The 26,907-nt window shown below is 34.6% G+C and overlaps 4 protein-coding genes across 6 annotated transcripts; 3 read left to right on the top strand and 1 right to left on the bottom strand.

Moving 5' to 3' along the window:
- LOC25483270 (putative carboxypeptidase C) lies at positions 1 to 5,053 on the top strand. Its single transcript, XM_013611938.3, has 9 exons — positions 1 to 386; positions 458 to 629; positions 766 to 885; positions 1,910 to 2,053; positions 2,137 to 2,290; positions 2,948 to 3,036; positions 3,615 to 3,873; positions 3,989 to 4,122; positions 4,642 to 5,053. The coding sequence occupies exons 1-9, from the start codon at positions 97 to 99 to the stop codon at positions 4,768 to 4,770; spliced, it is 1,491 nt and encodes a 496-aa protein (XP_013467392.1). The 5' UTR covers positions 1 to 96; the 3' UTR covers positions 4,771 to 5,053.
- A 4,668-nt stretch (positions 5,054 to 9,721) lies between these two features.
- On the top strand, positions 9,722 to 11,484 carry LOC25483269 (F-box/kelch-repeat protein At3g23880). Its single transcript, XM_039834908.1, has 2 exons — positions 9,722 to 11,126; positions 11,287 to 11,484. The coding sequence occupies exon 1, from the start codon at positions 9,835 to 9,837 to the stop codon at positions 11,053 to 11,055; it is 1,221 nt and encodes a 406-aa protein (XP_039690842.1). The 5' UTR covers positions 9,722 to 9,834; the 3' UTR covers positions 11,056 to 11,126; positions 11,287 to 11,484.
- Positions 11,485 to 14,990: 3,506 nt separating this feature from the next.
- Positions 14,991 to 16,888, top strand: LOC25483268 (BLOC-1-related complex subunit 8 homolog). 2 transcript variants are annotated; one of them, XM_013611936.3, is made up of 3 exons: positions 15,001 to 15,105; positions 15,261 to 15,313; positions 15,812 to 16,888. In XM_013611936.3, exon 3 carries the CDS (start codon positions 15,840 to 15,842, stop codon positions 16,581 to 16,583), a length of 744 nt encoding a protein of 247 aa, XP_013467390.1. In that variant the 5' UTR covers positions 15,001 to 15,105; positions 15,261 to 15,313; positions 15,812 to 15,839; the 3' UTR covers positions 16,584 to 16,888. The 2 variants fall into 2 exon arrangements, with proteins under 2 accessions (XP_024632464.1, XP_013467390.1); XM_024776696.2 differs by lacking the exon at positions 15,261 to 15,313 and having other exon boundaries at positions 14,991 to 15,105.
- A 1,660-nt stretch (positions 16,889 to 18,548) lies between these two features.
- On the bottom strand, positions 18,549 to 23,758 carry LOC25483267 (protein FLOWERING LOCUS D). Of its 2 annotated transcripts, XM_013611934.3 has the most exons (6): positions 21,936 to 23,757; positions 20,224 to 20,991; positions 20,082 to 20,127; positions 19,845 to 19,972; positions 18,930 to 18,993; positions 18,549 to 18,827 (listed from the first exon to the last, which is right to left on the bottom strand). In XM_013611934.3, the coding sequence occupies exons 1-5, from the start codon at positions 23,614 to 23,616 to the stop codon at positions 18,956 to 18,958; spliced, it is 2,661 nt and encodes an 886-aa protein (XP_013467388.1). In that variant the 5' UTR covers positions 23,617 to 23,757; the 3' UTR covers positions 18,549 to 18,827; positions 18,930 to 18,955. The 2 variants fall into 2 exon arrangements, 1 of the variants encoding a protein (XP_013467388.1); XR_005646566.1 differs by lacking the exons at positions 18,549 to 18,827; positions 20,082 to 20,127 and having other exon boundaries at positions 21,936 to 23,758.
- Positions 23,759 to 26,907: the final 3,149 nt, after the last annotated feature.

Below are 26,907 nucleotides of genomic sequence, written 5' to 3'. Positions count from 1 at the left end.
AGTGTGCACCTTGAAGTGACACTAACACTTGATGACTTGAGTAGATGTGAATTTTCTAAGCTAACTAACTACCTTTTATTTCTTTGTGATTATAAAATGGGTTCAATCTTCGTCCTTTTCTTCTTCTTCTGGACATCAATTTGTTCTGCCACTAGCGGCGATCTTGGACTGAAGCTTGAGGCTAAGAAGCTTGTGAGAGACCTTAATTTGTTCCCGGACGTCAACCTCAACATCGCTTCGTCTGCTGCAAATTCATCTTCCCGTGGCAAGATCGTTGAGAATCCCCTCAATTTCCGTAACCTAATTTCCGATGATGATGATGTTTCCGTTGAGGATTTTGGTCACTATGCTGGCTATTACCCCATTCAACATTCCCATGCTGCAAAGTAAGGCTTTTCACTTTTATTTCCTTTTATCAAAATTCTTTCCATAATAAAACTATATGTGTTGTTTGTAGGATGTTCTACTTTTTCTTTGAATCACGCAACCATAAGGAAGATGACCCTGTTGTCATTTGGTTGACTGGAGGACCTGGCTGTAGCAGTGAATTGGCTTTGTTTTACGAAAATGGTCCTTTCAAAATTAAGGATGACTTGTCTCTTACGTGGAACCACTATGGTTGGGACAAGGTAACCGAATTTCACATTTTTCTTTTATTAGAGTTAATTACTTCATGTATTGTAAGAGAGTAAAAAATGGTTTCTGTATTGTACATATTCTCTGATAATTATTTATGACATTAAAAATTTGTTGCCAATTTTGTAGGTGTCAAACCTTTTGTATGTTGATCAACCTACTGGAACTGGCTTTAGCTACAGTACTGATTTACGTGATATTCGTCATAATGAAAAGGGTGTTAGCAATGACCTGTATGACTTTTTGCAGGTACCTGTGTTTGCTCTTGAATCTGAATGTTTTCTAAAGAGGGTGTTTTCTCTGTTTTCATTATGTTTAGATTCCCTAATTCTACTTATAACTGAAGAGTGGCTTGTGGGGGAAATTTCCTAGAGTAGCAAATTGATCCCTATTTAAATTCCTTTATATTTAGACAAAACTAAATACAGTGTTTTAATTTGGTAAAGGAGATTAATAGATGCTACTCAAGTTTAAATCCCACTTCCTAGAGGAATTGTTTCTAACTTTTGAAATGGGGTTTTACCTCCATACTATCAACTTGCCAATGTTGGTAATTTTAGTCAAGCTATTCATAGGGGGATTTAGTTGACAATCAAATCATTATCCAAAAAATTTCATTTTCAGATTTGAAGTCAACTTTAAATTTTCAAATAATTTAAAGGAATCATAATTTTCAATGAGTAAGGAGCTTTTTTTCTTATTTTTGTCTATTCACTATTTCAATTTCTTAATAGGGAAATAATCCAAATTTGAAAAAGAATAATATCTAGTTTAAAGGCTTCCGAGTTCAGAAACAATACTTACTAAAATCAAACCAGTTTTTTCAAGATCAAGAACCACCAACTGAGATTTTAAAGTGGACATAAACAACCTTTACTCATATTGAGATGTCTAGAATTGTAGATTTCTTTCACATTAAAAAGTCCAAGTCCTATAAATCAAAGGTCATCCATACTCTCTTTCACATAGATCTACGAATCTCTGATCTTCTGAAGAATCTTAGCATCTGTAATCCATATGAGCCCTGTTTGAATTTGCAGAAAACTGGCATTAGGTCATCATGATTCACACATACACAAATTAAAAAAGTTGTTATTTTTACAAATTTAAAGTAAAACAATTATGGGCTTCATACCCAAATGTGGGTTCAGGTTTTTCGTTTTATCTCAGTAGAGTCGAACGGGTAATACACATGTCAATTCATAGTGAAAATAATATAAAAAAGACTACAATAGCATCTTAACAGTTTCTTTTTTTAATTTTTTTCCCCCAGGCCTTCTTTGCAGAGCATCCCCAATATGCAAAGAATGACTTCTTTATTACAGGTGAATCATATGCTGGGCACTATATTCCTGCTTTAGCATCTCGCATCCATCAAGGAAACCAAGCTAATGAAGGAATTCATATAAATTTGAAGGTTCATTCTGTTACATCATATAGTGAAACATTCTGACTTTATATAGCAAACCAGTGTATCTTTATTTTTAATGGTTTGAACAGGGACTGGCCATTGGTAATGGGCTTACTAATCCTGCAATTCAGTATAAAGCCTACCCAGATTATGCTCTGGAGATGGGCTTAATTACAAAGGTTACACATGCACTTCTTGGCAAAGTGTTGGTTCCAGCCTGTGAATTGGCAATAAAGCTATGCGGTAATTTACATTTGTATTTCTATATGAAGTCCACCTGCCACTGTGTTGCTGACTACGATCAATAACACTCATACATGTATATATTTAAACTACACATATATCTTGCATATTCTTTACAAGTATATAGTTGGCATAAAATGTGGATTCATTCTAAATCATTGGAAAGTTTACAAAATTCATTTGCAATTTCAGTTTTGGAAGTTTATATTGAGAGCATGAGTTTGTTGATTTCCAATGATCATGTAAACTTTAAGGTTGCATTTGATGCATCCTGAGGGACTTTACAAACAGAACCACAAGGGATATAAAATTGAATCATAAAACTACTGTTGGTTCCTCTTCTTGTTTGTCGATTAGTGAACAATAAATTTTAGAATTATATTTAATGCTTCATTTTTAGTTTAGTTTTGTTTAAAACCAAGCTTTGAACAAAATTCATTTTGTTCTATCCTTCATTTTTAACCAAATCTAATGTGCCCCAAATATTTTCTTATTATTTCACAAGAAGTAAATTGTCAAGAATCACTGCCTGTTTTTATTTTTTTATTTTTGACCAAACCTGTTTCTCTTCTAAAACCAATGTTCACGCTTGTTAAGAATCTTCTCCTGGTTGGCTTCTGGTACATTTACCTTTAATATTTGTTTTAATCCTTTCAGGAACCGATGGAAAAGTTGCTTGCCTGAGTGCAAATGTAGCCTGTAATCTCATTTTCAGTGACATCTTGTTACATGCTGGAGGTGTAAATGTGAGCAAACAATTTCCTCCTCTTCTGTGTAGTTTGCATCTCATTATTACCTTTTTTTGTGACAGAGGCCTTACATGAAAGCTCATTGAGAATGAGGCATAGTTAAAGATATACAGTTCAAGCAATCTATATGGAAAAAGAGATGCTAAAATACTGTATACCATGGAGAGTTCTAATCAATCAGTTTATCAGGATTTGGAACAGTTTAATTGATATGCACTCCCAGCACTAAGTACTCATTCTGATAATTGATCATTTTCCAAACCCAAAGTCTGTTTTGTACACACCTCCTTTAACTCTTTCTTAGCTGAGGATATTTTAATCAGGAGTTTTTTTTATTCAATAGGAATTGATCTCGGTACCCCTGCAATTTACAATGCTCACACACTGTGCATCAACTACTTGCGCTAAACCACAATAGTTTTTAATTAAGAGGTTTTATGGCAAATGTTTAGAATGTCTTCAATGCTGCTTCGATGATAGGTCCGAAGAAACCCATATTTATGGAAATTGTAATCTTGAAGCAATATATGGGTGTTTTCATAATTTTTACTAGTTGTTATATACTTTTGTTGCAGTACTATGATATCAGAAAGAAGTGTGAGGGGAGTCTCTGCTATGATTTTTCAAACATGGAAAAGTTTCTGAACCAAGAATCGGTTCGGGATTCACTAGGGGTTGGCAAAATTCGTTTTGTTTCTTGTAGCACTGAAGTTTATATGGCTATGTTGGTGGACTGGATGAGGAATCTTGAAGTTGGTATTCCTATCCTTCTTGAGGATGGAATCGATTTGCTTGTTTATGCTGGGGAATATGATCTCATATGCAACTGGCTTGGTAAGTATTTACACTTGTATATTCAAGATTTGTTGAGGAGTTTAATATTTCATATTATAGTTTTTGAATAATGAGGTGATGGACCTTTTCCTCATGGTATGGTTTCAATGACTAGGTAATTCAAGATGGGTTCATGCCATGAAATGGTCTGGTCAGAAAGAATTTGTAGCCTCCCCTGATGTTCCCTTTGTTGTTAATGGATCAGAAGCTGGAATATTGAAGAGCTACGGTCCCCTGAGTTTCCTGAAGGTATCTATCTTTCTCTCTCTGTACACATACACATCTAGGCACATGCTTATGTAGAGAAACTGAAAACTACCAATACTATATGGAATTAATCATACTTTACATGGAAAACAGGGTAAACTATAGATTATTTACTTCAGCATTACGCCACCTGCAAAATACACCCAACATTTAATCAGCACCTGTAACAGGACTCACCATTCAGCAGTGCTGATTAAATGCACCCCAATTTCAACATTGCATCCAAATCATTAGCGATGACAAAAGCAGAAAGGATTATAAATGCTTTTTCTGTTAAAGCCAAAATGTTAAAATTTGAAGTGACTCACACTACTGAATGCTTATATTGTGCGGGAGATAAATTACTTACTGTATTGCCATGATCAAATATAAACTTGCTTTTTCTGCAGTACAATGACATTGAATGTTGTCCAGAAAGACACTTCATATATCTACCCAAATCATTTATTGCTTTGCTCATGCTCACTGAAAAATATTTTATTTACTGTGTAATAAAAACAGGTCCATGATGCGGGTCACATGGTTCCAATGGACCAGCCCAAAGCTGCATTAGATATGCTGAAGAAGTGGACTCGGGGAACTCTTGCTGAATCCATAGTTGGTGAGGAAAAATTGGTTGCTGACATGTGAGCCCTTTTGTTGCTTGATTAATCTAGCAAAAGGAAACAAAAATGAAAACCAGGAGGCTGTACTCATTTGTTATTTCTGATTTGGTTGTAATATAAGTCCTACACTGGGAAGTTTCAAACGGTTTTTCTAACAACCTAAAGTCGTCCGACATGTATAAAACTACTATCCAACGACTTTTTCGTTTTTTAATATTTTCTTTCTCCACCTCAATTTGTGAATTTGATGGGGACCAGCTTGGTTGACTACCGTGTGAATACATTGTCTCTTTTTTGGGTCGTTCAAATATCACTCTTAAATGATATAATGCGACATTTTGATTTGAGATCTGTAAAGCACATTATTTTTTTTAATTTTTTTTTAATTTCTTGTTTTAAAAAATCAAGGAAAAAAGTAAAATCCAGTTTAACTTGTAGAATCAGGTGAACTGCCTAAGCATGGCAATGGGGCGGGGTGGGGACGAGTTTTACCTTCCCCATACCCTATACGATTCTCATACGCATATACTTACCCGTTACCCTACCCATACCCAACGGGGATGAGAAATTGAATCTCATCCCCGTCCCCGACGGGTTTGGGTATCCCCGCATCGAATAATTTTTTTTAATAAAAAATAGAAGTTTTTTTGCATTTCCAAGAGCAACGTTGTAATACATTATCCACCAATATGCTCACTTTAACATTTGTTAGACGTAATGATTTAATTGATCCTTCAATATCAATGGTAGTTTTTATTAACATGGCAATTATCAAACAAAATAACATGACATATCAACATAAAATAATTTTTTACATTTGGGACGGGTATGAGTATGGGTTCGGGGTGGGTACCTATATACCCGTTACCTGTCCCATACCCGTGTTTTGAAATCGGGAAAAACCCATACCCATACCCAAACCCAGTCAAAATGGGGAAAACCCGTCAAATTAGGTTTGGTTCGGGCGGGTAACCACAAGTATGGGTTTTGTTGCCATGCGTTTTGACCAACTCTCATAGTTTAAGTCCGGTTTCCTTTCTGATTTTGTGGTAGATCAATTTTTCATGCCAAACGGACCGGGCACATTTTAATTACCTTGTTCTAGACTATTTATTCAAAAAAAAAAAAATTACTCTAGACTAAATATACATTATTGTAAAACTAATTTTAGAACAAAATTACTTGGAAACATTAAGTGAACAATATTCAGTCTAATTTCAATCATAACAGTGGCTAACTTTTTTTTTTCTCTTTTTTTCTAGCATCTCATCGTCATTAGTTAAGGATCTAAAATAGATGGGGGTGCAGGGGTGGTCTGGTATGGCAAAATTATAAAAGAAATTTTTTAATGTACATTTGATTTATAATACGATATATATATTAGTAATGCGAAAATTAAACATAAAAAGCACTGTAGCGAAGTGGCTAAAGCAAGTTTATTACATCTCTATATTTAAGGTTTGAATCCCATCCACCACACTTTTAATGATTGTCTTAAAATATGATTTTCTTCTTAAAAAAAAGTTAAAAACAATGGTAGGTTGATAGTTGGTAGGTAATATAGATTCGAACAACTGTTATGGTATTGTAATAAACACTATGCATAGACTTGTTAAAAAAAAAAACTGTTGCTAGTCAATGACACTCAGCCATGCATCTTGCAATGAAGCTGCTATGAACAATGTTACAATCATGAAAACTTTATAGGGTGACTTATCTTTTGATGAGCAGATTATGGAGGGGGCGCAGGATCAGAATCTAAATGATTTTGGTGAAGAATACATTTTATACACTCCTTATGTCACTAAAAGGAAGGGAAAAAAGAATAGTTTGCAGCAAAATAGTGGAAAAAAACACACTTTCTTGCTTTAGAAGCAAGCTTGCTTATATAAGCTTGAAGTGTTGATGCATAGGCTAAAAAGCCAAAAACTTTTAATTGATTCAAATCAGGTGATTTCTCATGTAAGAGGAAATATGGGGAGTTATTTTGCAAGAGAGGACTGAGTACTCTATTCGTGGTAAAAACAACAGGCACAACAACATAAGACCAAAAAGTTTTGGGTAAATTTGATTGAAAAAGCAAATCTCTAGTTAAAATATGTTGGTGCATTCTTTTAACTCTAGAGTTTTGTTGAGGTGTTTCAACACAGCTTGTTTGATGCAAAATGCCCTCAGCAGCATAATGTTGTGGAATGATGAATTCAAGACTATTATCACTCCTAACAGTCTTAACATGACAATCATGTTGATTTTCAATTAAGTTGATAAAACCAACGACATGTTGTCTTGTTTCAATTTTGGATTTCATTAGAGTTAATTAAGTATATCTGCTAAAATCATCTACAACAGTTAAAAAATAGGAATGATTATGAATAAAGGAAACATCAATAGGTCCCCAAATGTCAAAATGTATTAGATCAAAATACTTTTCAACTTTATTTCAACTTGTTGGAAAAGGTAACTTTCTATGTTTGGCGTAATGGCATACATCACAAGTAGCCATAGAGTCAACATGTACAAAAGGAAAACTAGAACGTAAAGAAGAATATTCTAGAAAAAGAAAGGTGACCTAGTCTAAAATACGATAAGGCACTATCTAGTAAAGGAACAGATGTGTGGATAGTCTAGCTTGCAGAGCAAGCCAACTTATTGGAGAGATTCAAGTAGTATAATTCTTCTCTTTTATCACTAGAGCCAATCATCTTCATTGTTTTTCTGTCCTGAATTAAACATTGGAAACCACTTAAAGTTATTGTGCAATTCAAAGAATTACTCAATTTTGATACGTAAATGAAATTAAAACTAAACTCTGGCACATAAAGCACATTAAGCAAAGTTGTTACAGTTAAGTTTCTGAGTCTAAAACTGTCTTAAACTTCAATTTCTTGCGGCATAAGTAACTAAGGACTATTGTGTTCATCTTCTTCATTGTTTAGTAAACCAGCTTCCAGCTCTTTTGTATTTTGTTTCAACACAAATTGAGAGTGACTTACAGAGACAGGGGCCAATTTGGAGGTTTACTCAATATTATCCTTGGATAAAACCTCCAAATGGTTGGTTTCGTTTGAACATGAATAAAGCATCCAAAGGTAGCAACAAACTTGCATATTATGAAGGATTGATTAGGGATGACAATGGAGTTTATACGTGTGGTTTTGCTAACAACTTGGAGCAAAATACAACTTATATAATTGAAATGTGTGAGTGTACGAAGGATTGAGTGCAGCTAGGAGTAAAAGTATCTCAAATTTGATTGTGCAAGTCAATCAGATTCGGAGATGGTTATTGTATTATCAATAGTGTCGAAGATCAAGCATTTGGTATTTCTAAGGAAGCGAATAGATATGTTATGTGTTGGCTATCGTGGATTGTGCGGTAGGTTAGGGATGACAATTAGACTTGAGACCGTTGGGCACCTGGAAAAATACCCACAATAAATAGGTTAAAGTCTAGGCTTGGGCTCGGGTAAATACCCACAAATTTGAATGGGGATGGGTGCGGGTATGGCATTTCAATATCCAACCCGCCCCTATCCTTCACATATTATATGCAATGAAAGTTAATTAATTGTAGACTTTTTATAGTTATTTAAATCTAAAACTTTTTTTTTAAAAGTGTTTAAACCTTACCCTAAACAACCGTTGTTGCTGCATCTTTCTCATAAGCTATGTGGGTAATGGGCATGAGTACTTAGATGCCCAGATGGCATCGGTACGAACAGTAAAGTTGTTTTTCATGAAGGTATGAGCTTAGATATGTATATATTTTTTTTTTTACAAATGTGGTTATTAGAACATACAATATAGTACCATATCCATTGGAGGACCATTGCCATCCCTATGGTAGTTGGATGTTGACTATCTAGATTTCCATTTGGCACGACTATATCTTTAGAGGGACCAACAATTTACTTAACCCTAAAAAACACAATTTTATTGAAAGAATTGTCTGTATGTGATAAGAGTTTTGTCTAATGATTTTCCTTTTGTCCGCTGCAATGCTCATTCAATGATTTCATTTTGAACTTTAAGAGACAATTCCATCGTAGATGATTGTTATGTCACTTAAATCAATAATAATTTCTCTTTTCCCTAATTTTCTTTAAAAAAAAAGTATCCATCACTACTTGTGTCCTATTTATTTCTAGCGTGGATTAGTGCCAATATTTGATTTTGATCGTTGCATAGTGAAGCTCTACAATTTGTTATCTTACAACGACAACATCAAAATCCATTTTTTTAGGAAAATGTTAACTTGTGTCTTTAAAACATAAGTTAATGAATTAATAGTAGAAATAATTTATTGAAAAATGTGTATTTCATTAAATCTTTTAACTTTTTAATAAATTGAATGCACAAAATTTTATAGAATATTTTTCTTAACGTGTGTCTAGGGATGACAATGGGTACCTATTGGGCAAAGTACCATAGTGCCCAACCCCATACCCGTGTTTTTAAAAAAAATCCTCATACCCTCGTGGACAATAAGCTCGATGCCCGTCCCCATACCCTATGAATATCTAAGTGCCCATACCCATACCCGCACTTTTACAACAAAAAGATAACAAATAACAAAAAATATCACAACATAATTAAAATATGATATGAAATATTCTAAATCAACATATAAACTATCACGCATCATATTATTTAGCCAAATAAAAAGTATCTAAAATATAAAAAATAAGTGCATATTATAAATATCAAAGACTTTGAATTAATTAACTAAATTTAATATAAATAAAATTATTAGTATAGTTTATATTGGGCATGGGGCGGGGTGGGCACTAGAGTGCTCGTACTTGCACCCATACCCGTTTAGATTTATGAGTAATTACCCGTGCCCAAATCCATGCCCAACAATGCGGATATTTACCCGTCCATTGTCGATATTTTTTGTGGTGTCTATTAGGCTTAGGTCCAATTGTCATCACTATCTATATATCTAAGGGCACAAGTTAAGTTAAGACTACCATTTTTTCTTAATTTCATTTCCAATTTTCTTATTCTCTCTACTGAGCATCTTTCTTTCTCCCACGAGAACTCATCTGCATCAATTTCAAGAAGATTGCAGTACAACAGGCGTTCGAATGGCCGATGACGATGACGATGAGATGAAGACTGGGGAATGCAAAATCACCGATCTTTCGTGTATTCGTCTCCACCATTCTCAAAACCACACCGTTTTTTCTCAACCACTGTCCGAAACCACCGTCAAGAACGAACAGCCTCTTCCTCCGACCGGCGACGAAGCACCTATTTTGCCGGAAGAAGTCCTCTTCGACATCCTTCTGAGGCTTCCGGTGAGATCCCTTCTCCAATTAAAGCTCGTTTGCAAATCATGGAAAACCCTAATTTCTAATTCACAATTCACAAAGACCCACCTTCTCACCTCATCAACAGCTTATCCACAATTGTTCTCTGGAGACGACCGTGAAATAGTATGTTATGCTGTGAAGCCATTGTTGGAAAATCCATCAACCCTTGTTCAACCCGTTACTATAGGCATGACGCACAGATACGGTATTCTAGGTTCGTGCAATGGGTTACTTTGTTTGTATGATGATTCTCAATCTAATTTCAGATTGTGGAATCCTTTGATCAACTTGAAATCGGATACATTTCCAATTGTTGCTTCTTTTGATAAAAAGCTTGTTACATATCATGGTTTTGGCTATGATCAAGTCAATGACAAGTACAAGTTGCTACTTTTTGTACACAATCAGGATGATTTTACTGAAAGAATTACCAGAATTTATACCTTTGGTGAAAATTCTTGGACAACACTTCAAAATTTCCCGAGTTATCCTAGTATGTGGTCAGGGAAGTTTGTGAGTGGCACTTTGAATTGGATAGTTAGTAAAAATGCTGTTAATTCCAATCAACGGGTGATTCTTTCGGTTGATCTTGAGAAAGAGACTTATGGGGAACTGTTGCTTCCTCAACATGATGGTTACCGTGTTTGCGATCCTATCATGTATGTTTTGAGTAACTGTCTTTGTGTGTGTTCTGATAATCACTCGGAAACTCATTTGGCTGTGTGGATAATGAAAGAGTATGGAGTTGCTGAGTCATGGACTATATTGACAATCATCTCTCATGAGAAGTTATTCTGGGGTCGTCCAAGGCACCCTATTGTTGAGCCCTTGTTCGTTTCAAAAGACGGAGTTCTTCTACTGAGAACCATGCGTTCCAAACTTGTCCTGTGTAACTTAAATAATGGAGGGGTTGATTATCCTAGGACTTCAGACATACTTGGGACTGGGAGGGAGCTGCATATATACTACGAGAGTCTGGTATCACCATTTTAGGCATACTTGGGCGGGAGATGCATATTTATCACGAGAGGTGCTATCATTGCAATGATAAATCACATTTCTGGAGTCTTCCAAGTTCTAGTTGCATGACTTCTGATAAAAGTAACTATATCTTTTGCTTTATATCTTTTTTGGTCTTAACATTAGTAGCATGGAATATGTAGTGTGAGTTGTTATGGTGTAGTCTCATATTTGCTATCTATTATATTGTTATCTATTAGTAATATTGTTGGTTGAATTAAAGTCACTAATTTGTAGGATTAAATTAATGTTTGTTGTGATCTGCTTTTTATTTTACTCAGGAAGTATTATTATGTATGGTGTGAGAAACTTGAATGATATTACTAGTTATGCTTTTACTTGCAAAAACAAAGGATTCACAATTTTAATCTACATTTGCAAGTCATTTGTTTGTTAGAAAAATTGAGTAGTCTTTCCGTTATGCCGCTTACCAGTAATCACAATGACAAAGGATGATTGGTTTGACAAAAGTTTTACATAGTTCTTTTCTATTTTATTAGGTTGATATTATTTATTGGATCGATGGTATTTAGAATTAGTATTTGGTATCTTACCCTAGGATAAGGTTTTATTGGTCTCAAATTGAATATGACTATATGAGCTCCCAGACAATGCTCATTGAAATTCTGGAAGAAATATCTACTATGATTAAAGCAATTCGCAACAATGTAGCTAAGTTAATAATGAGATACTAGGTGGTAGATTTGCTGGTAGTAGGTTGTGGAAATTTGGTACTAAAAGAGTTGAGATGGTTTTTGTTGATTTAGTATTGACAAGCTAAAAAGCTGTTAAACACATCAAACTTGGCTTTAAATTTTTGTTGACATTATTTGTAGCTCATCTTGTGCAATGCTTGTGCTCTAGTGTAACTTTTTCTCCTATTAATATTTGATTTGGCTTATTGAAAAATTACTCAATCGATTGCCATGTTGGTCTGGAATTTGAAGTAATCTTCATTCAGGATTATTGTTATGTAACAGTTTATACTTTAGAATTTACTTTAACATAGTATTTTCATGTTTTAATTTGAATTGACATTTTTTTATTTCATCTTTAATTTTGAACGGTTTATGTTATAGGCTAGAACATACAGAAAAACAAAAACAAAGACAAAAACAAAAGGGAAACAATTAGTAATCAGCAAGAAGGAAGTTTTTAAGAAGGATAGTTAGCTAAAACAATGTTATCAAATAAGCAAAGTTGTGCCTTTTTCTTAAGACTTGAATCAGCTTAACAATCACTTTAATGTCCAAGTGCTATAAACTTATCAAATTATGATCTACCTTAGAAATTCATGAGATGCAACTCTGTGCAATGGCTATAAACTCCTCATCAGCCACACACACATACACCTATAACATAAAATTAGATACAACGCCATTACGTTTATCATAATAAAATGAGATACACAGATATTCAAGTTGAGCGATACAAGGTTCTTGCATTTTGAAATACATTGAAGCTTTTGATCTGAAAGATTCTGCAAACCAAACTTATTTCTATTAACAGTCTGCATTAGATAAGGCTGTGCAGAGAAATCTTCAAAGACTCGGGTGTTTGTTTCAAGGTTAAGAATGACATTCCCGGGAATACATGGCTAGGAAATGATTATACCCATGTTTGTTATGAGGTTGAGAAAAAATATTCCTGGGCATAAAGGTTCGTGGGAATAGAGTAACTTCCCATAACTTCCATTATTCCCATAAATTTATTCCCATGTAAAGAGATGGGAATGTGCATTCCCATGATATTATGCATAAATTTAAAAAAAAAAATTGTAACTTCCAATTTTTCCAGGAATGTCAAGTTATTTGCCAAACACTTTTTTTAAGAAATACCCAAGAATCAAATTTTCATATTTTCATTTCCGAATATGTTATTCTTGGGAATAATTTTGTGTTTTCCAAAAACAAACGCCCCCTTAAGACGTGTCAGAAGACATATTTTGCTTTAAGCTTCATCTGTGAAAGAGAGGCATTTATCTATCTTATATGTTGAAATCAAATCTCGGGTTAAGACAACAAGAACTTAGATATGACGCTGTATAGGGATTCAAACTTTGAAAGAGAGTCATTTGTGCAACAAACATAACAAATTATGGTCATGTGATCATGAAGAGTTAAAGCTGATTTGGCCATGTTTGAAGTTTCTCAATTAGATTGCTTTTGCCTTTAGAATTGATTATAAATAATTTGAAGTTAAGATATATAGCTTTTGCATGCAAACATGATTTTTACACTAAAATGGTTCAAGTCACTATTCAATGTGAATGGATCTAAACTTAAATATTACTTTAAACTCACTTTTATCAAAAATCATTTTTACAATTAAATCAAAATAAACTTGTGCCATCATAAAACCTGAGTATGCTCTATTGTACTTTTGGAGGATGCAAAATTAATTCAAGAATTGTATAATTGATTTTGATATATTTGAGTGTCTTCCAGTGGAATCTACTTTGATTTATAATTTAATCTAAATTAAAGTAACCTACTTGAGTTGCTTTGGTGGGCTAGAAATATATAATCCATACTTAGTCTCGAAATTATTGTTCAAATGACTTTTCCAGAAATGTAACCAATCATCATCGTCCTTGCATTTGTTGTTGTTGTCAATCTACAAAAGAAAATGTAGATTCCAATCGGGTACCCAGGGAACACACAATAAGCATGTCCTATATACATATATATAACAAAGCATATGTAATGTAATGAAACATGTGTTTAGACCATTGATATATGGTCTATACTCACTAAGTAAATGGAAGTCTAAAGTTTTATGCTATGTTTTTTGGTTTAATAAAAAATATAAAATTTATTATTAAATATAGGATGATATTATGGATTTCTCAATAAAAACGGTCCCCGTGAGTTTAGCTCAGTTGGCAAGGACATTGCATAATTTATGCAGGGCCGGGGTTCGAACCTCGGACACCCCACTTCTCCACATTTAATTGTGTGAACTCTAGCCATTAGGCTACTAGACAAAAAAAAAAAAAAAACGAGTATTAGATTTTCAATAACTACATCTTAAAAGAGTAATTATGGGTTATCATTGTGAGCTTAGCTCAGTTGATAAGGATATTACATTTTATATTCAAGAGTCGGAGTTCGAACCTCGGACACTCCATTTCTCTACAATTAAATTGAGTCTCTTTAGAAAAAAAGAAAAAAAATTGTTTCGAAATGAATGACATGTTCACTTTTTAATGTAAACTTTTACAATTATATCCTTTAATTAATGTTGCGTACACTACTTATTATTATACTTATGTGGGAAACACATAAATAGAATAGTTATTAAGAATAGGTTAGTAAAATGGTTATGTCTTTTGACAACTTTTTTATATTACTTAATACGTGTGCATAAACTTACTAGCATTTTAAAACGGATGGAGTAGAAAAAAAATCACATATTACACCAGTTAGAATATGTGTTTTTATTAGTGCATCATTTTTCAGGTTTCACATGTCATTCTTACATCCAACCAATTAAAATCAAACACCTCCTTAAAATAATAAAAAGAATTAATATCATAATTTTTTCTCATTATTTTTAATATTTATCTCTCCTTTTTCCACTTTCTTTAACCGACAAAAACCACCCACCACCATTTATGTTTTCATTTCCTTAATTAAAATCACTTTTTTAAAAGTTAATAATATGTGTCATATTTTTATTGGTTGGGTGTAAGAATGATGTCTTGGGTGAGAGTTTATGCAAGAATATTTCATCAACAATTAATCCTATTATTTAAAAGGCTGAACTGCACTTTTTGCCCTTAAGTTTTAAAATGTTGCAATTTTGACCCCTATTAAAAAAATAACATTTTTGGCCCCTTCCGTCCCAAAATTTTTTAGAATACGCCACGTGTTCTAAAATTATTGAAAAGAAATAAGAGAAGGGGTATAAATAGAAAGAAAGAAACAAAATCGAAGAGACAAAGGTATGAACAAAACAAAACAAACTCCTTCTCTCTCACGATCACAACAATAACAACAACTTGTGCTCAATTGCTCTTAGGTACGTACGTTGTCGATTAACCTGGCTGGATATATAGTGTATTAATTTTCTCTCAATTTTGACACTTTGATATGTCTTTGTATTTTCAATTTTATACGCGAGAACGCGTGATTTTAATCATCTTCTGAGTCAAACATTCTTTGATTTGTATATAGGATACTGTTTAATCATATACTTTTTATCCCTGACCCAGACATACATTTCCAAGGTAAAATACTATACTTTTCAAAATTCGATTTTCTTTTCCTTAAACCTAGATTAGATATCATATACAAAGTCCCAAGATTAGTTAAAGTTGTGCACATATACTGTTTCTTGTGCCATATTGTTAAACACCTAAGCATGGATACAGACACCGGACACACACGAACACTGACACGCCGACACTGCTAATAATTTGAGAAAATCTCATAGTTCAGTGTAATTATATGTGTAGGTGTCAGTGTCGGATACAACACGTGTCCGACACAGGGACACACCTAATCCGAGGAGTGTCGTGCTTCATAGCACACCCCACACCTGTTTGTTTTGGCATATTATGGTTCATTTTATCACAACAACTGTGGTATTTACGACAGACTAATAATGAAATGCATATGTCTGTAATTTTCCTATTATATCAATAGCATTTCAAATGGAAATTTTACTTTACTTTGTTTTCTTCTGTTGTAATTTATCTGAATGTTTCTTTTTTGTACAATGTCAGGGATGAACAATAATTTGTCTTTGGGAAGATGCATGGATTCTCCACTGTTGATGGTTTTGTGGAGATAAGTGAGTGTTTGGCAGAGATGATTAAATACGTGGCAAATGAACCTTCTGCTGGTCTTTTCTTCATCCAACAGCATACTCAAAATGCAGTGCCCAATGTCATCAAGCTTAAGAACAATGTTGTTAAGAAGTCTCATGAAACAACTTTGCACACAGAAGATTTGCAGGACTCTGTCACAATGGTGAAATCAATGAAAGAGTATGGATTCCCAATAGTTGATGAGATGATTGGAGACATTAAAAAAACTCTGGCTGCTATAACATCAAAGCAACCAAAAGGAGGGATACTCCGTCGTTCAGTATCAAATTTTCAGACAGAGAGAACGAGTTTTTGGAGTAATTCGGCAGTTGATCTCCAGGAGGGAAGTGAAAAAAGAGGAAGCTATTTTTCAAGTGTTTTTAAGTTTTCAAAACAGAAGGAAGACAGTCTCAAGTTGTCACAACTTGATTCTACAGGATCAATAGATCCCAAGACTGAGAAGCCAGAGCTGTACCCTGATGTGCCTTTGCCTGTGACTAATGCAAGCAATTGTACATCTTCGAAAGCTGATGAGTTGCCACTGCCAAGCCAGATTGAAGATGAATCTCAATCAGAACAGAGTGATACTATTGATATTGAGAATAAGTTATTGTCAGTGACAGAAAAATATGATGACTTTAAAGCCAGTAAACAAGCTAAGCTGGAGGAGTGGCTGGGCAAGTCATGAGTATAGGCCTTAGCTAGGCTATTCTTTGGATATCATACAATGATTCAGCCTGTATATAATTCTGTATGGTTAATTCTAAATTGTGATTTTGCAATCCAAAGAAACATGTTACTATTGCCCAAAATTTCACGTGTTCAAACGTGTGTTTCGGGCAATTTTTTTTTTTTGAACAAGGTGTTTCGGGCAATTTGTTTCTTTCAATGTTTGAGAATTTGAAAATTGGCTATTGTAGGAGTAAAAATCCAATCATTGTTAACTTCAAATAGTTCTATAATGTTTAAATATGTCATAAATCATGGAGTTTACATTATTGGAAGGGTTTTTATCTTTACTGTCATTATGGTTTTAAGGGTGAATATATATTGATATAAATTTTCGGGCGAAGACCAAAATAAATGCATCCGGTAATTGTACAGATTCACAAACAAGAAATGGAGGAAAGTGAAACAGAGTGAAGCCATGTAGTATCATGGATTATATCAAGTTTATGTGAAGACCAATATTGCTGCTACAATATACAAATTGCAAGTTTATGTTCTCACAATCAGAATGACCTCAAAATTGCATCGCAAGATTATGTAACATCTAGTTAGCCGAATTAATTTAACCGTTTAACAATAATGGAAAAATTTCAAAACAATTTTTTGAAGAAACAAAACGTTGATTAGTTCGCTATAAAATAAGTTGGTAAAATCCACAACAAAACAATATGAATGTTTAACAACTAGACGTTCATTCATAAATAAATAAATAAATACAAGTGATCATGAACACAAGTAAAATACTTGCAAAGATGGAAATTTAAGGAGCACAGTTTTCAGATCATAAAATATAGATTACAGCTTGCTGTTTCATGTCCTCATATATCATACAATAAGAACAACAAAAAAGAACTTACTTCTTTTCACCAGTTGATTCCCTAAAAAGCTGCACCAAAACAAAAAGGACAATGACCAGTCTCAATTTGCAGAACACACAAGCATTGTTGAATACGGGTGTTAAAAAAAATCCAGTTAATTGAACCGAACCAAACTACATTGAACCATATTTTAAACTGAACCATTTCACATGGTTTCAAACTGAACCACTTTTTAAAACCAGCTTAGAATCGGTTTGTATTTCTAAATTGGTTTACAAATTTTTGTTGCTTTCCGATCGCAATACACTATCGTGAAAAACTCAAGGATCCAATAACGAATACGTTTTCAAATCCAGTCAAATTTCTCAACAAAACACCACAATCCAAATTCTATTAATGAAATTCGCTTGATTTTGTATTGATTTCGCCGGCCACCGGTGATGATCCACTAGCCAAGAAATTGAATTAATTGATTTAGAATTCTTTGTATGACCAGGATTTCCATTCACTCTTCCTCTTCCAATTACTGGCGTTGTCACCGCTGCCATAACCTTCCTCCCCTCCATCGTATTTTTCCTCAAACTCTGTAACCGTCGCCACCGGCGTCAATCAAATTTATCTTTCCATTCACCAACAGCGAGTTAGTTCTCGGTGGTTACGAAAAAGATGAGGACGGCAAAGAAGATGAAAACATGTAACCAGAAGTAACTTTTCTGTAATGAGATAAACACAGTTTTGTAGAGAGAAGAAAAATAGAGGGAGATGTAGAGAGATAATAGGACAAAAAGCTGAGAAAGAGAGATGAAAATAGTTAGAAAGAGGGAGAGTTCTTAAAACCATTTAAAAAAAAAAAAAAACAGATTTGAAATAAACCGGCTTTAAAACTGGATCATAATATTAAAATTAAACTGGTTCATGTCAGGAAGGTAGGCTACTTAGACCCAGGCAATGTTAATACTGTAATCGGTGTTGATTACTTGCAAGTCAGAGCCATTATGGAAAAAGAGCACTGAGATGATCCACTGAAATGGAAAATATCATACCACAACCAATGAAAGCAAATCAAGCTTGATGTATAAAACTATGATAAACAGCGGGCGCCTTACTGTCAAAAGGATTTATGTCTGGTTATAATGCAAGGGACTGCTCCAATTTCGAACAAGATCTTGCGTTTGGTAGTATGATGGATAATCTATTCTTTTACATAATCTTATTTCTTTATAAGTTACAACAACAATCAAATGTATTTCTTAGAAATACCATTTGTTAAAATAAAAAAATGAAGAGGTGTATTACAAACATTACACTGAGGATTTACAAAGAATGACTCCTAAAGATCCGACTGAAGCTCTCAGAAGAGCAAGCTGAATAACATCTTAGTCTTTCTGCAAATTAATATGAACAGTTAGGCATAAGTTAAATCATACATCTGAAATCCAAATAAAAAAAAAAACTATCAGAATTAAGATATATTAGGAATTTCTCACCCGCTAGATGAAGAAATGTCATCCATTTACGGATTTGACTTTGATAAGTCATTTTGATTGTTCCCTGGAAATATTTTGGAAATTAGTATTTCAGTAAGACTAAGTGGATAGCTTCTTAAAGAAAACTACAATAAAATATTAACACATGCTAACTTGAAAGTTGAAGTTTTCTGTTTACATTTGATAAATATGCCAGGGATACCGTCAATCATTAAATAGGAAAAATTGTAATGAATGCAATTGAGTATAGAAGTATAGTGTAACTAGGGAAAAGATAAATTATCCTTCAAAACATTTTAATTGCCTAATTCATCCATATATTTCCCCTAGGGACTTGAGAAAATAGACCCTGATACCCACTACCCACAATATCGCTAATTCGTATTTTTTTTCAATTGTAGAGAAGGAGCAGGTGAGAGGAACTATTGCAGATCCAACCTTCTCATCTTTAGCCTAATCCTCTAATGATAAATATGAAACCAGCAGCATATATAAAATAAAGGGGATATTATGCCTGATGACAGACGGCCTATACCCTGCAAAGAGGGAAAGTCTTGCAGAGCTTGACATGAACATAACAAATATCATAAAAGGCGATTGGCATAACAACAAAATTTCTCAGTTAGCATTCAGGTTAGAGTTCTGACCATGTATAAGATATGCAAATTAAATGTGAACAAACTCTCCCCAAAAATATTCATTTCTCATCTTAAACATGCCAAACTAATGATCCATATTCTAAAAATGGGCAAAGTAACAGCGTTTCACAACAAAATCAAATATCATATGGAACTGATACCTATAGAAAAATTAAAGAACTTAAAAATTTATAATGCAATTATCACAGCTCCAGATGGTTCATTTCGAAAGGAGATACTGAGTATCAACATATTTTTTTCTTTATAGAACAGTTACCTGAAACAGGCACATCAGGAAGCACTTGATCTATTATCTGATTCTCTTCTGGTACTTTAGAGGCACTCCTCACATTCATGCTTGCATGGGGTATAGATCCATTGCTTTTCTTCACCACCTTTGCCTTTCTGAGTTAATCAATATTATTAAGTTACAATTTAATATCAAATAGATCAGCTTATGATTTGAGATGACAAGATACTATAACTTATGAATATCAAGAAATTCAGCTCAAACCTGATTATCTTCCGCTTCATAATGTCTGTTTTTAGATTTGACACACCTTATATAAATTATAGACCATGGAAGATATTAATTAAATTGCTGCATCTATGCATAAACAGAGGAGAAAGAATCAAAAGAAAGATAAATCACTCACCTGGTTTATGAGCCATAGAGGTTGAAACAGGTTTACGATTTTCCCTCTCAGCTTTAATGGAAGCAATGATAGAATCAGCATTCGGCCCCAATCCTTTTCTTCCCACCAGCTTCACTCCTAGCTTTTCAGAAAGGTAATTCAATCTTATTTCATCACCACCCCTTACTTCTCTTAGGTCAAGAGCCTGTTGTCTTGACAGCAAAGTGTAAATATGAAGCTGCTGCTGCTGCTGCTGATTAAAATGCGACTGAAGCTGCTGAAAAAGTAATTTGTTTGAATGTTGTTGTTGGTCTTGTCTGGAAACTTCGTGATATTTCTTTTTATGCTCACCAAATGTTACCCTCAAGATTGCAGGTGACTTTGGGTCTCCATTTTTCTGAGCAAAAATGATAGAAAAACTCCCAAATTCTACATCAGGTTCTCTAAATAAATCCGCAAGAAGGGAAGCACAAGAATAAGCGCTTGAAGGGGTCTTTTCAACCTTCACATTCATTGATCGAATATTCGCATGGTGGGCCATATTCGCTGCTTCTCTTAGACCGCTTAGAAAAGCCCCATGCATGGTAGCAGGATAGCGCCTAGTAGTTGCTTCCCCAGCAAAAAAAAGTCTACCATCCCCCACACTTTCGGCTAAAATATCATAATCATCACCCGAAGCTCCAACTGCAACATTAGAGTAAGAACCGAAGCAGAAGGGGTCACTCCCCCATCTAGTACAGACTGTTTGGATAGGCTCAGGAACATTGATTCCTTTTGGTTCATAAATACCTGCATACAGATAAAGCATTTTTCTTCATACATATTTCTTAAATAAAAGAGTAATCAGATCTAAAAAATTATGACCAATTTGATTTGACTGAAATTCAGCTAAGAAAACATGATCAGGATCTTTTTCTGACAATTCAAAAATACTACTGCTGAAGCGATGATATTAAGGCATATTGGATGAAATACTAAAAAACATGTACTATATATCAGTATTCTTAAAGAATCAGAAGTGAATATTGGCAGTTTTATATAACCTAAAGTAACACATTATTGTGGCTTAAAATAAACCTTTCCCTGACCAATGTGAAGAACCTATTAAAATAGTTGAGAATCTGAAACTGATTGTGATTTGTTTCTATATTCATGAAAAATGCTAAGTAGTTCACTGAATACGCTTTTTCTCTAAGCACTAAAAGAAGCATTTACAGGAGATTCCATGCAAGAAAAATGAATACTCCACCTGTCTCATTCTATTTCTTATTTAATTTAATACACATATCTTAAGAAAATCATTAATTATACTCATTTTCAAAGTAAAATAATCTTTTATCACTAGAATGCCCTTGATTTAGCAGGAGTTAGGTAGAAAGACTAATTAATATTGGATAGGTTGAAATACAAGGGAGTTAATTTTTTTTTAATAATTCTCGATATTCTAAAGTAACAAATCATTTGAGACAACTCTTTTTCCTAAGAGTAACAATTAAATAAGACAAAGGGAGAAAATACTATGAACAAAACTGACAGCCCAAGACATGTTAAGGAACTAAGGAAAACATAAAAAATATTTAAGGGACTTGCAATTTATTATGCTGTAAGTTGTAATTTTATTTATGTATTTTTCGGGAACATTCTTATCATGTAATTGTATTAGTTGATTTATGGAGCTCATGAATTATGACAGAAAAGAAATATTAATACTGTAGCTTTTACATAAAGGTTACCTTTCAGAATTTGAAGAACCTTTGTTACTGCATCTGTAGGGGGCATGCTCTCAAATTTATGTGCAGCTTCCCCTGCCACTAAAGCAATCAACAGGGGACCACCAGCAACAGTTGCATAACTGTAAAACAGGAAAAATTCTCCGCGACGACTTGGATCATCAGAAAGATGCCCGAATGTGTCGAGATCCATCTCCCAGAACACATGAGGAAAGAGCATAGCAACCTTATTAAGTAGACCAAAACCCAATCTTTTAATTCCATCAAGTTTTCTTTGAGGCAACTCCGGTATAAATTTGATGGACCCTTTCTTCAACACACCCAGCGGAACGGTACACAATGCCATATCACCCTCAAATACCTGACTTCCTGCAATAACCTGCACTCCATCACTACCGTACCTAATCGTATTTACAGTTTTCTCATATAAAATTGGCACATTCTCAGCCAAGGCTTGAACCAGCTTTACGTTTCCTCCAGGCAAAAAGCAATGATCTCCTCCCATATCATACGGATCATCTTGGTCCCAAAATGCAAGTGAAAGATGTGATAGTAAACCAGCATTTGCATATTCCAAATTTGCAAGGTGCCAATTAAACAACTTCATCTCCTCATCACTCACAGCATCCTTATACACTTGGCTGAACGTTTGCAGCGCTGCACCAAGAGACACGTCATTAGAGACCTCCCCCATTGATTGCCTAAGTCTGCTTATCTTATCTAACAAACGATTAAAAGCAGATTCAACCTTGGCATCCATATCAGGGTCAACCGGCTTTCCGTCCACACTATAAAGGGGACACTTATCTCTCACCTTATGAAGCACATCACCTAACTGCCTAGCTACAATCCCAAGAGGATTCCCTAAAGTACCTGTCAAAACACTCCCACCTAACTCAGCAACCGCGCCGACCCTACTCCCTACCTCCATTTTCTTAGTATAAACCCGTCCACCAGCCCGTTTCCTCCCTTCCAACACAGTCACTTTAAACCCAAACCGCATCAACTGCCTCGCAGCAGCCAACCCAGCAAGACCAGCCCCAATGATAATGACACCAGGCTTACTCGGTTCGGTTGGCATTTTATCCTTAATAGCGGAAGCAACACCAAAATTGATATAACCATGTGATACAAGATAATTATAAGCAGAGTCCAAAAGTGAATGATAATGCTGAGGTATATAATCAATAAACATTGCCTTAGTAACCCAAACCGAAACATTCTCACGCCATTTCGCAATAATGTGATTCCTAACGAGAGTGTAATTCACCTGTTCAATCCCTCCAATGACAGGGATAACTCCAGCTTCAATCTCCTCCTCGGACAACGAATCTGCAGGAAAACCAGCTGTCAGTGCTATCATTGCCTCAGCTTTGGCTTCTTTGTTTATCATGATAATGTCATCGGAAAAGTCCTCAGTCGATGGCGGTGGAGGTGCAACAGCGGAAGAGCTGAGATCATTGTTGAGAGGTGAACGGAAGGAGGAGGAAGGATTGCGTTGGGACCTGCCGCGCCTTCTCTTCTTGGGGACGGGTAAACCAAGGTAATTGGTGAGGTTAGGGTTAGGGTTTTGGTCCAAATTGGGGGATGAATCGGATTGAATATTATTCGGGTTAGGGTTAGGGTTTAGTTGAGGTGACGGTGGTGACAGGGAAGGTGGAGTGAAATAAAAATGAGGATCCATCACACTAACACTACGAAAACGCCAGCTCTCTTATGCGCCGCCGTCCACCGCCACTAATGCCACCGTTCAGTTTCACCGGAGAAGAAGGTTCAGTGTTTTTCGAATATTGTTTCTAGTCTATTTTTACTTACAAAAAAATAATACAAATATTACATTTTTTTTTCAAGACTCACAAAATTAAATGTGGAGAAGTGAGGTGTCCGGGGTTCGAATCCGACCTGCATAAAATATGCATTGTTACTACCAACTGAACCATAGTTTTAAAACTCGGCTCGATGATCGACTCGGTGAGGTTACTGGATCACTGAGTCATTGATCGAACCACTGAATCATTGGTCGAACCGTATGACTGAACTGAATTAAACCGATTGACTTGGTAAACTCAATAATATTGTTTATTAAACTAGACTAAACCTTTTGTTAAAAAAAAAAAAAAAAACTAGACTAAACTTGATGAATCAATGTTTATTATTTTTAAAAACCTAAAAATGTCACAAATATTTATTTACATTTTAATAAAACAAAACACATAAAAGTCACCTTGCATATATTTTTTTAAGCAAAAATCCACCTTGCATATAGTAGTATGTTTTGATTAGATGCATATTTTATTTTATTTTTCCAAATGAGATTCACATTATTTTAGAGTTAATCCTATCCCAAAAAAAAAAATAGTATAGAGTTAAAAAAAATTAAAATAGCAGTAATTGTACACGGCACAGACTACTATTACTTTTGGGATTTCAAAGAATAGTCAATATGCTTGGTTACAATTCCAAGAAATACACACCACTGTAAACAATAATCTCTCCAACTAGTTTACATTAAAAAAAAATCATCAAACACTTTCCCCATCTCTTTCTATCCTTTCCACATGCGACCTTTCCCTTTCATATTCTACTTTTTTTTCTTCTTCTTCTACATCAATATGTATTGTTATCATGTCAAAGATGCAATTAAAATAGTGAAAGCATAAACCACTTAAGATGAAGATGTTTTCAAGTATCAAAACGTTTCTCCGTCCATCGTTTTCTTCTGTTCTTCCGCTTCTTTTTCCTTTCCATCACTGACCCGGTCCGGTTCAAAAAACCGGCGAGTCACCGGTTTTGGCCGGTTCACGCCGGTTTAAAAGCATGGCCGATCCGTTAGCTAGCTCGAACCGCTTACCCCTCCAGTTCTTGGTCCAACCGGTTCGACCGGCCGGTCCGAACCAGTTTTTAAAACTATGAACTGAAATAAGCTCACATGGACAAATAATACAAATATTTAATAATGAAATAAGACATATGAAAATGATATTTATATAGAAAGGAAAAAAAAGACATGTGAAAATTAAAATCCATGGTCTGAAAAATAAATAAATTAATAACATCTATGAATAAATTCATATAATTGAAAATCCATAAATAATTGCAATTATGAAAAACTATACATTAAATAACCTAATCATAAAATAAGGCTTTGAAGATTGTACTTGTAATCATATTCAGATGATACTCGACACACCGAAACAATTAAATTTGGTTGGTAATGTTTTCAAGAGGCATGGGTCAAACTCAATTGTGATGGGGTGTGCAAAGAAAATGGAGATTGTTTGGGTTGTGGCAACCTGTTTTGGGATGCTAACGACAGATGGATCTAAGTTTTTGTTCGCAAGGTTGATACCTGTGATGCTTTTCGTGGAGAGATATGGGGTATGTACCTAGGTTAGAGTTGGCTTTGAAGGACGATATTTTTCAGTTGTGCATTGAAAGTGATTCAAAATTAGTTATTGACATGGTTACAAATAATTGCAAAATGAATGAGACCATTTTGTATGTCTAGAAATGCATGTCTAGAAATGTTTATTTATTAAGCTGTCTAACAAGCATGCCCTTCCTGACGACCTAAAACATATCTAGCCGATCTCATTATAATTGTATTTTTAGAGATTGAGATTGAGGCGGAGATTGCTGAGAATGTTGGAAGTTGAAAAGCTCACCATTTTTTTGGTATAAGAGAGGGCCAAAGCCCTAAACATAAAACTAACACAATTAAACGAACATTTCTAGATATACAGATCTGAGAGATGTCATCAAGAATTGACTATTGAGCTCACTAGGAATGGTCTCCAAAAGAATAAAATTCTAACATTTCACGGTAAGGCTGAAGTCAGTAAGTCAATCAAAATTTATGTTACCTTTTCTCAAAGTGTGATGAACCTGAATGCACAAACTATGATTCAAGATGTTTTGATTACGCCCAATGAGCATAGGGATTCTCCAAAAACAATACATTTTGACGGGCCGAAGAGACTTAAATATAGAGTACTTCATTTTTGACCCTAGGATACTATGAATTCTCGTGATGCAAGTATGAATGCAGGACGACAAAGACGATATGACTGACAGAGAGAAACAACAACATGATACCCAAGTTCCTTGAAGAAGGACTTGACTCCGCTAGGGGGTAATGTAGTTTCACCGGGGAAAACAATCTAAATTATAAAATAATAATAATAATAGTTAAATTTTAAATTGTTGTAATCTTCAACGGATGTTTTCTCTATCATGTATTGCTGCAATCTTCTTTCTGTTGTTTACATATTTTAAATTGTCACACCACTGTAAAAATTAAAAAAATAGTAACATCGGCTTCACAATAATCAAAATAATATATGAGAAAAATTAACAATAGTTTACATTAATTAAAACAACATAGAAATTAAATTTTCATTAAATAAAAGGTGTATTGTCTTACCACTTCATCAGCCGTCATCTTGGCCACGTGAACATAATACATGACTCTGGCTCAACAGGATAATTGTCCAGCTACTATGCCTTTGGCTCCATACCCACCTGCTGCTCAACATCACCCTCCACTTGCTCCTCCATCTCCATCTGGGGCTCGTAGTGTGGCTTCAGATCGTTCCCCTGAGATGTTCCCTCGCCATCAGCATGGCGTGCCCTTCCCTTTCCGTTCTCCTACCACACCTGGGCACTCCCCTTCTGCTTCCAACCTCTCCACACACTCTCGCCTAATAGAAGCATGCATTGATTCTTTTTGACACATTTTAACCATCCAAATCCACCCATTTGTATCCAACTAGATCTCTAAAGTGGGTTACCCAACACCTGATTTATTTGTCTAAACTGATCACGAGTGTTAATTGGTTGAAACTAAAATGGTTTACGCTAAATGACGTTAAATTTAGTGTGACACATTTAGGCTTTGTTCGGATTGGTGGTGTGGGATGGAATGGAATGGAGTGGGATTCCATCGTTTGGTTTTGTAAAAAAGTAATGGAATGAA

Source organism: Medicago truncatula, chromosome 1 (assembly GCF_003473485.1).
Source record: "Medicago truncatula cultivar Jemalong A17 chromosome 1, MtrunA17r5.0-ANR, whole genome shotgun sequence".
NCBI classification, from domain to species: domain Eukaryota; kingdom Viridiplantae; phylum Streptophyta; class Magnoliopsida; order Fabales; family Fabaceae; genus Medicago; species Medicago truncatula.
The sequence above is the reverse complement of the archived record's forward strand: the minus strand, read 5'-3'. Positions and strand labels throughout refer to the sequence as shown.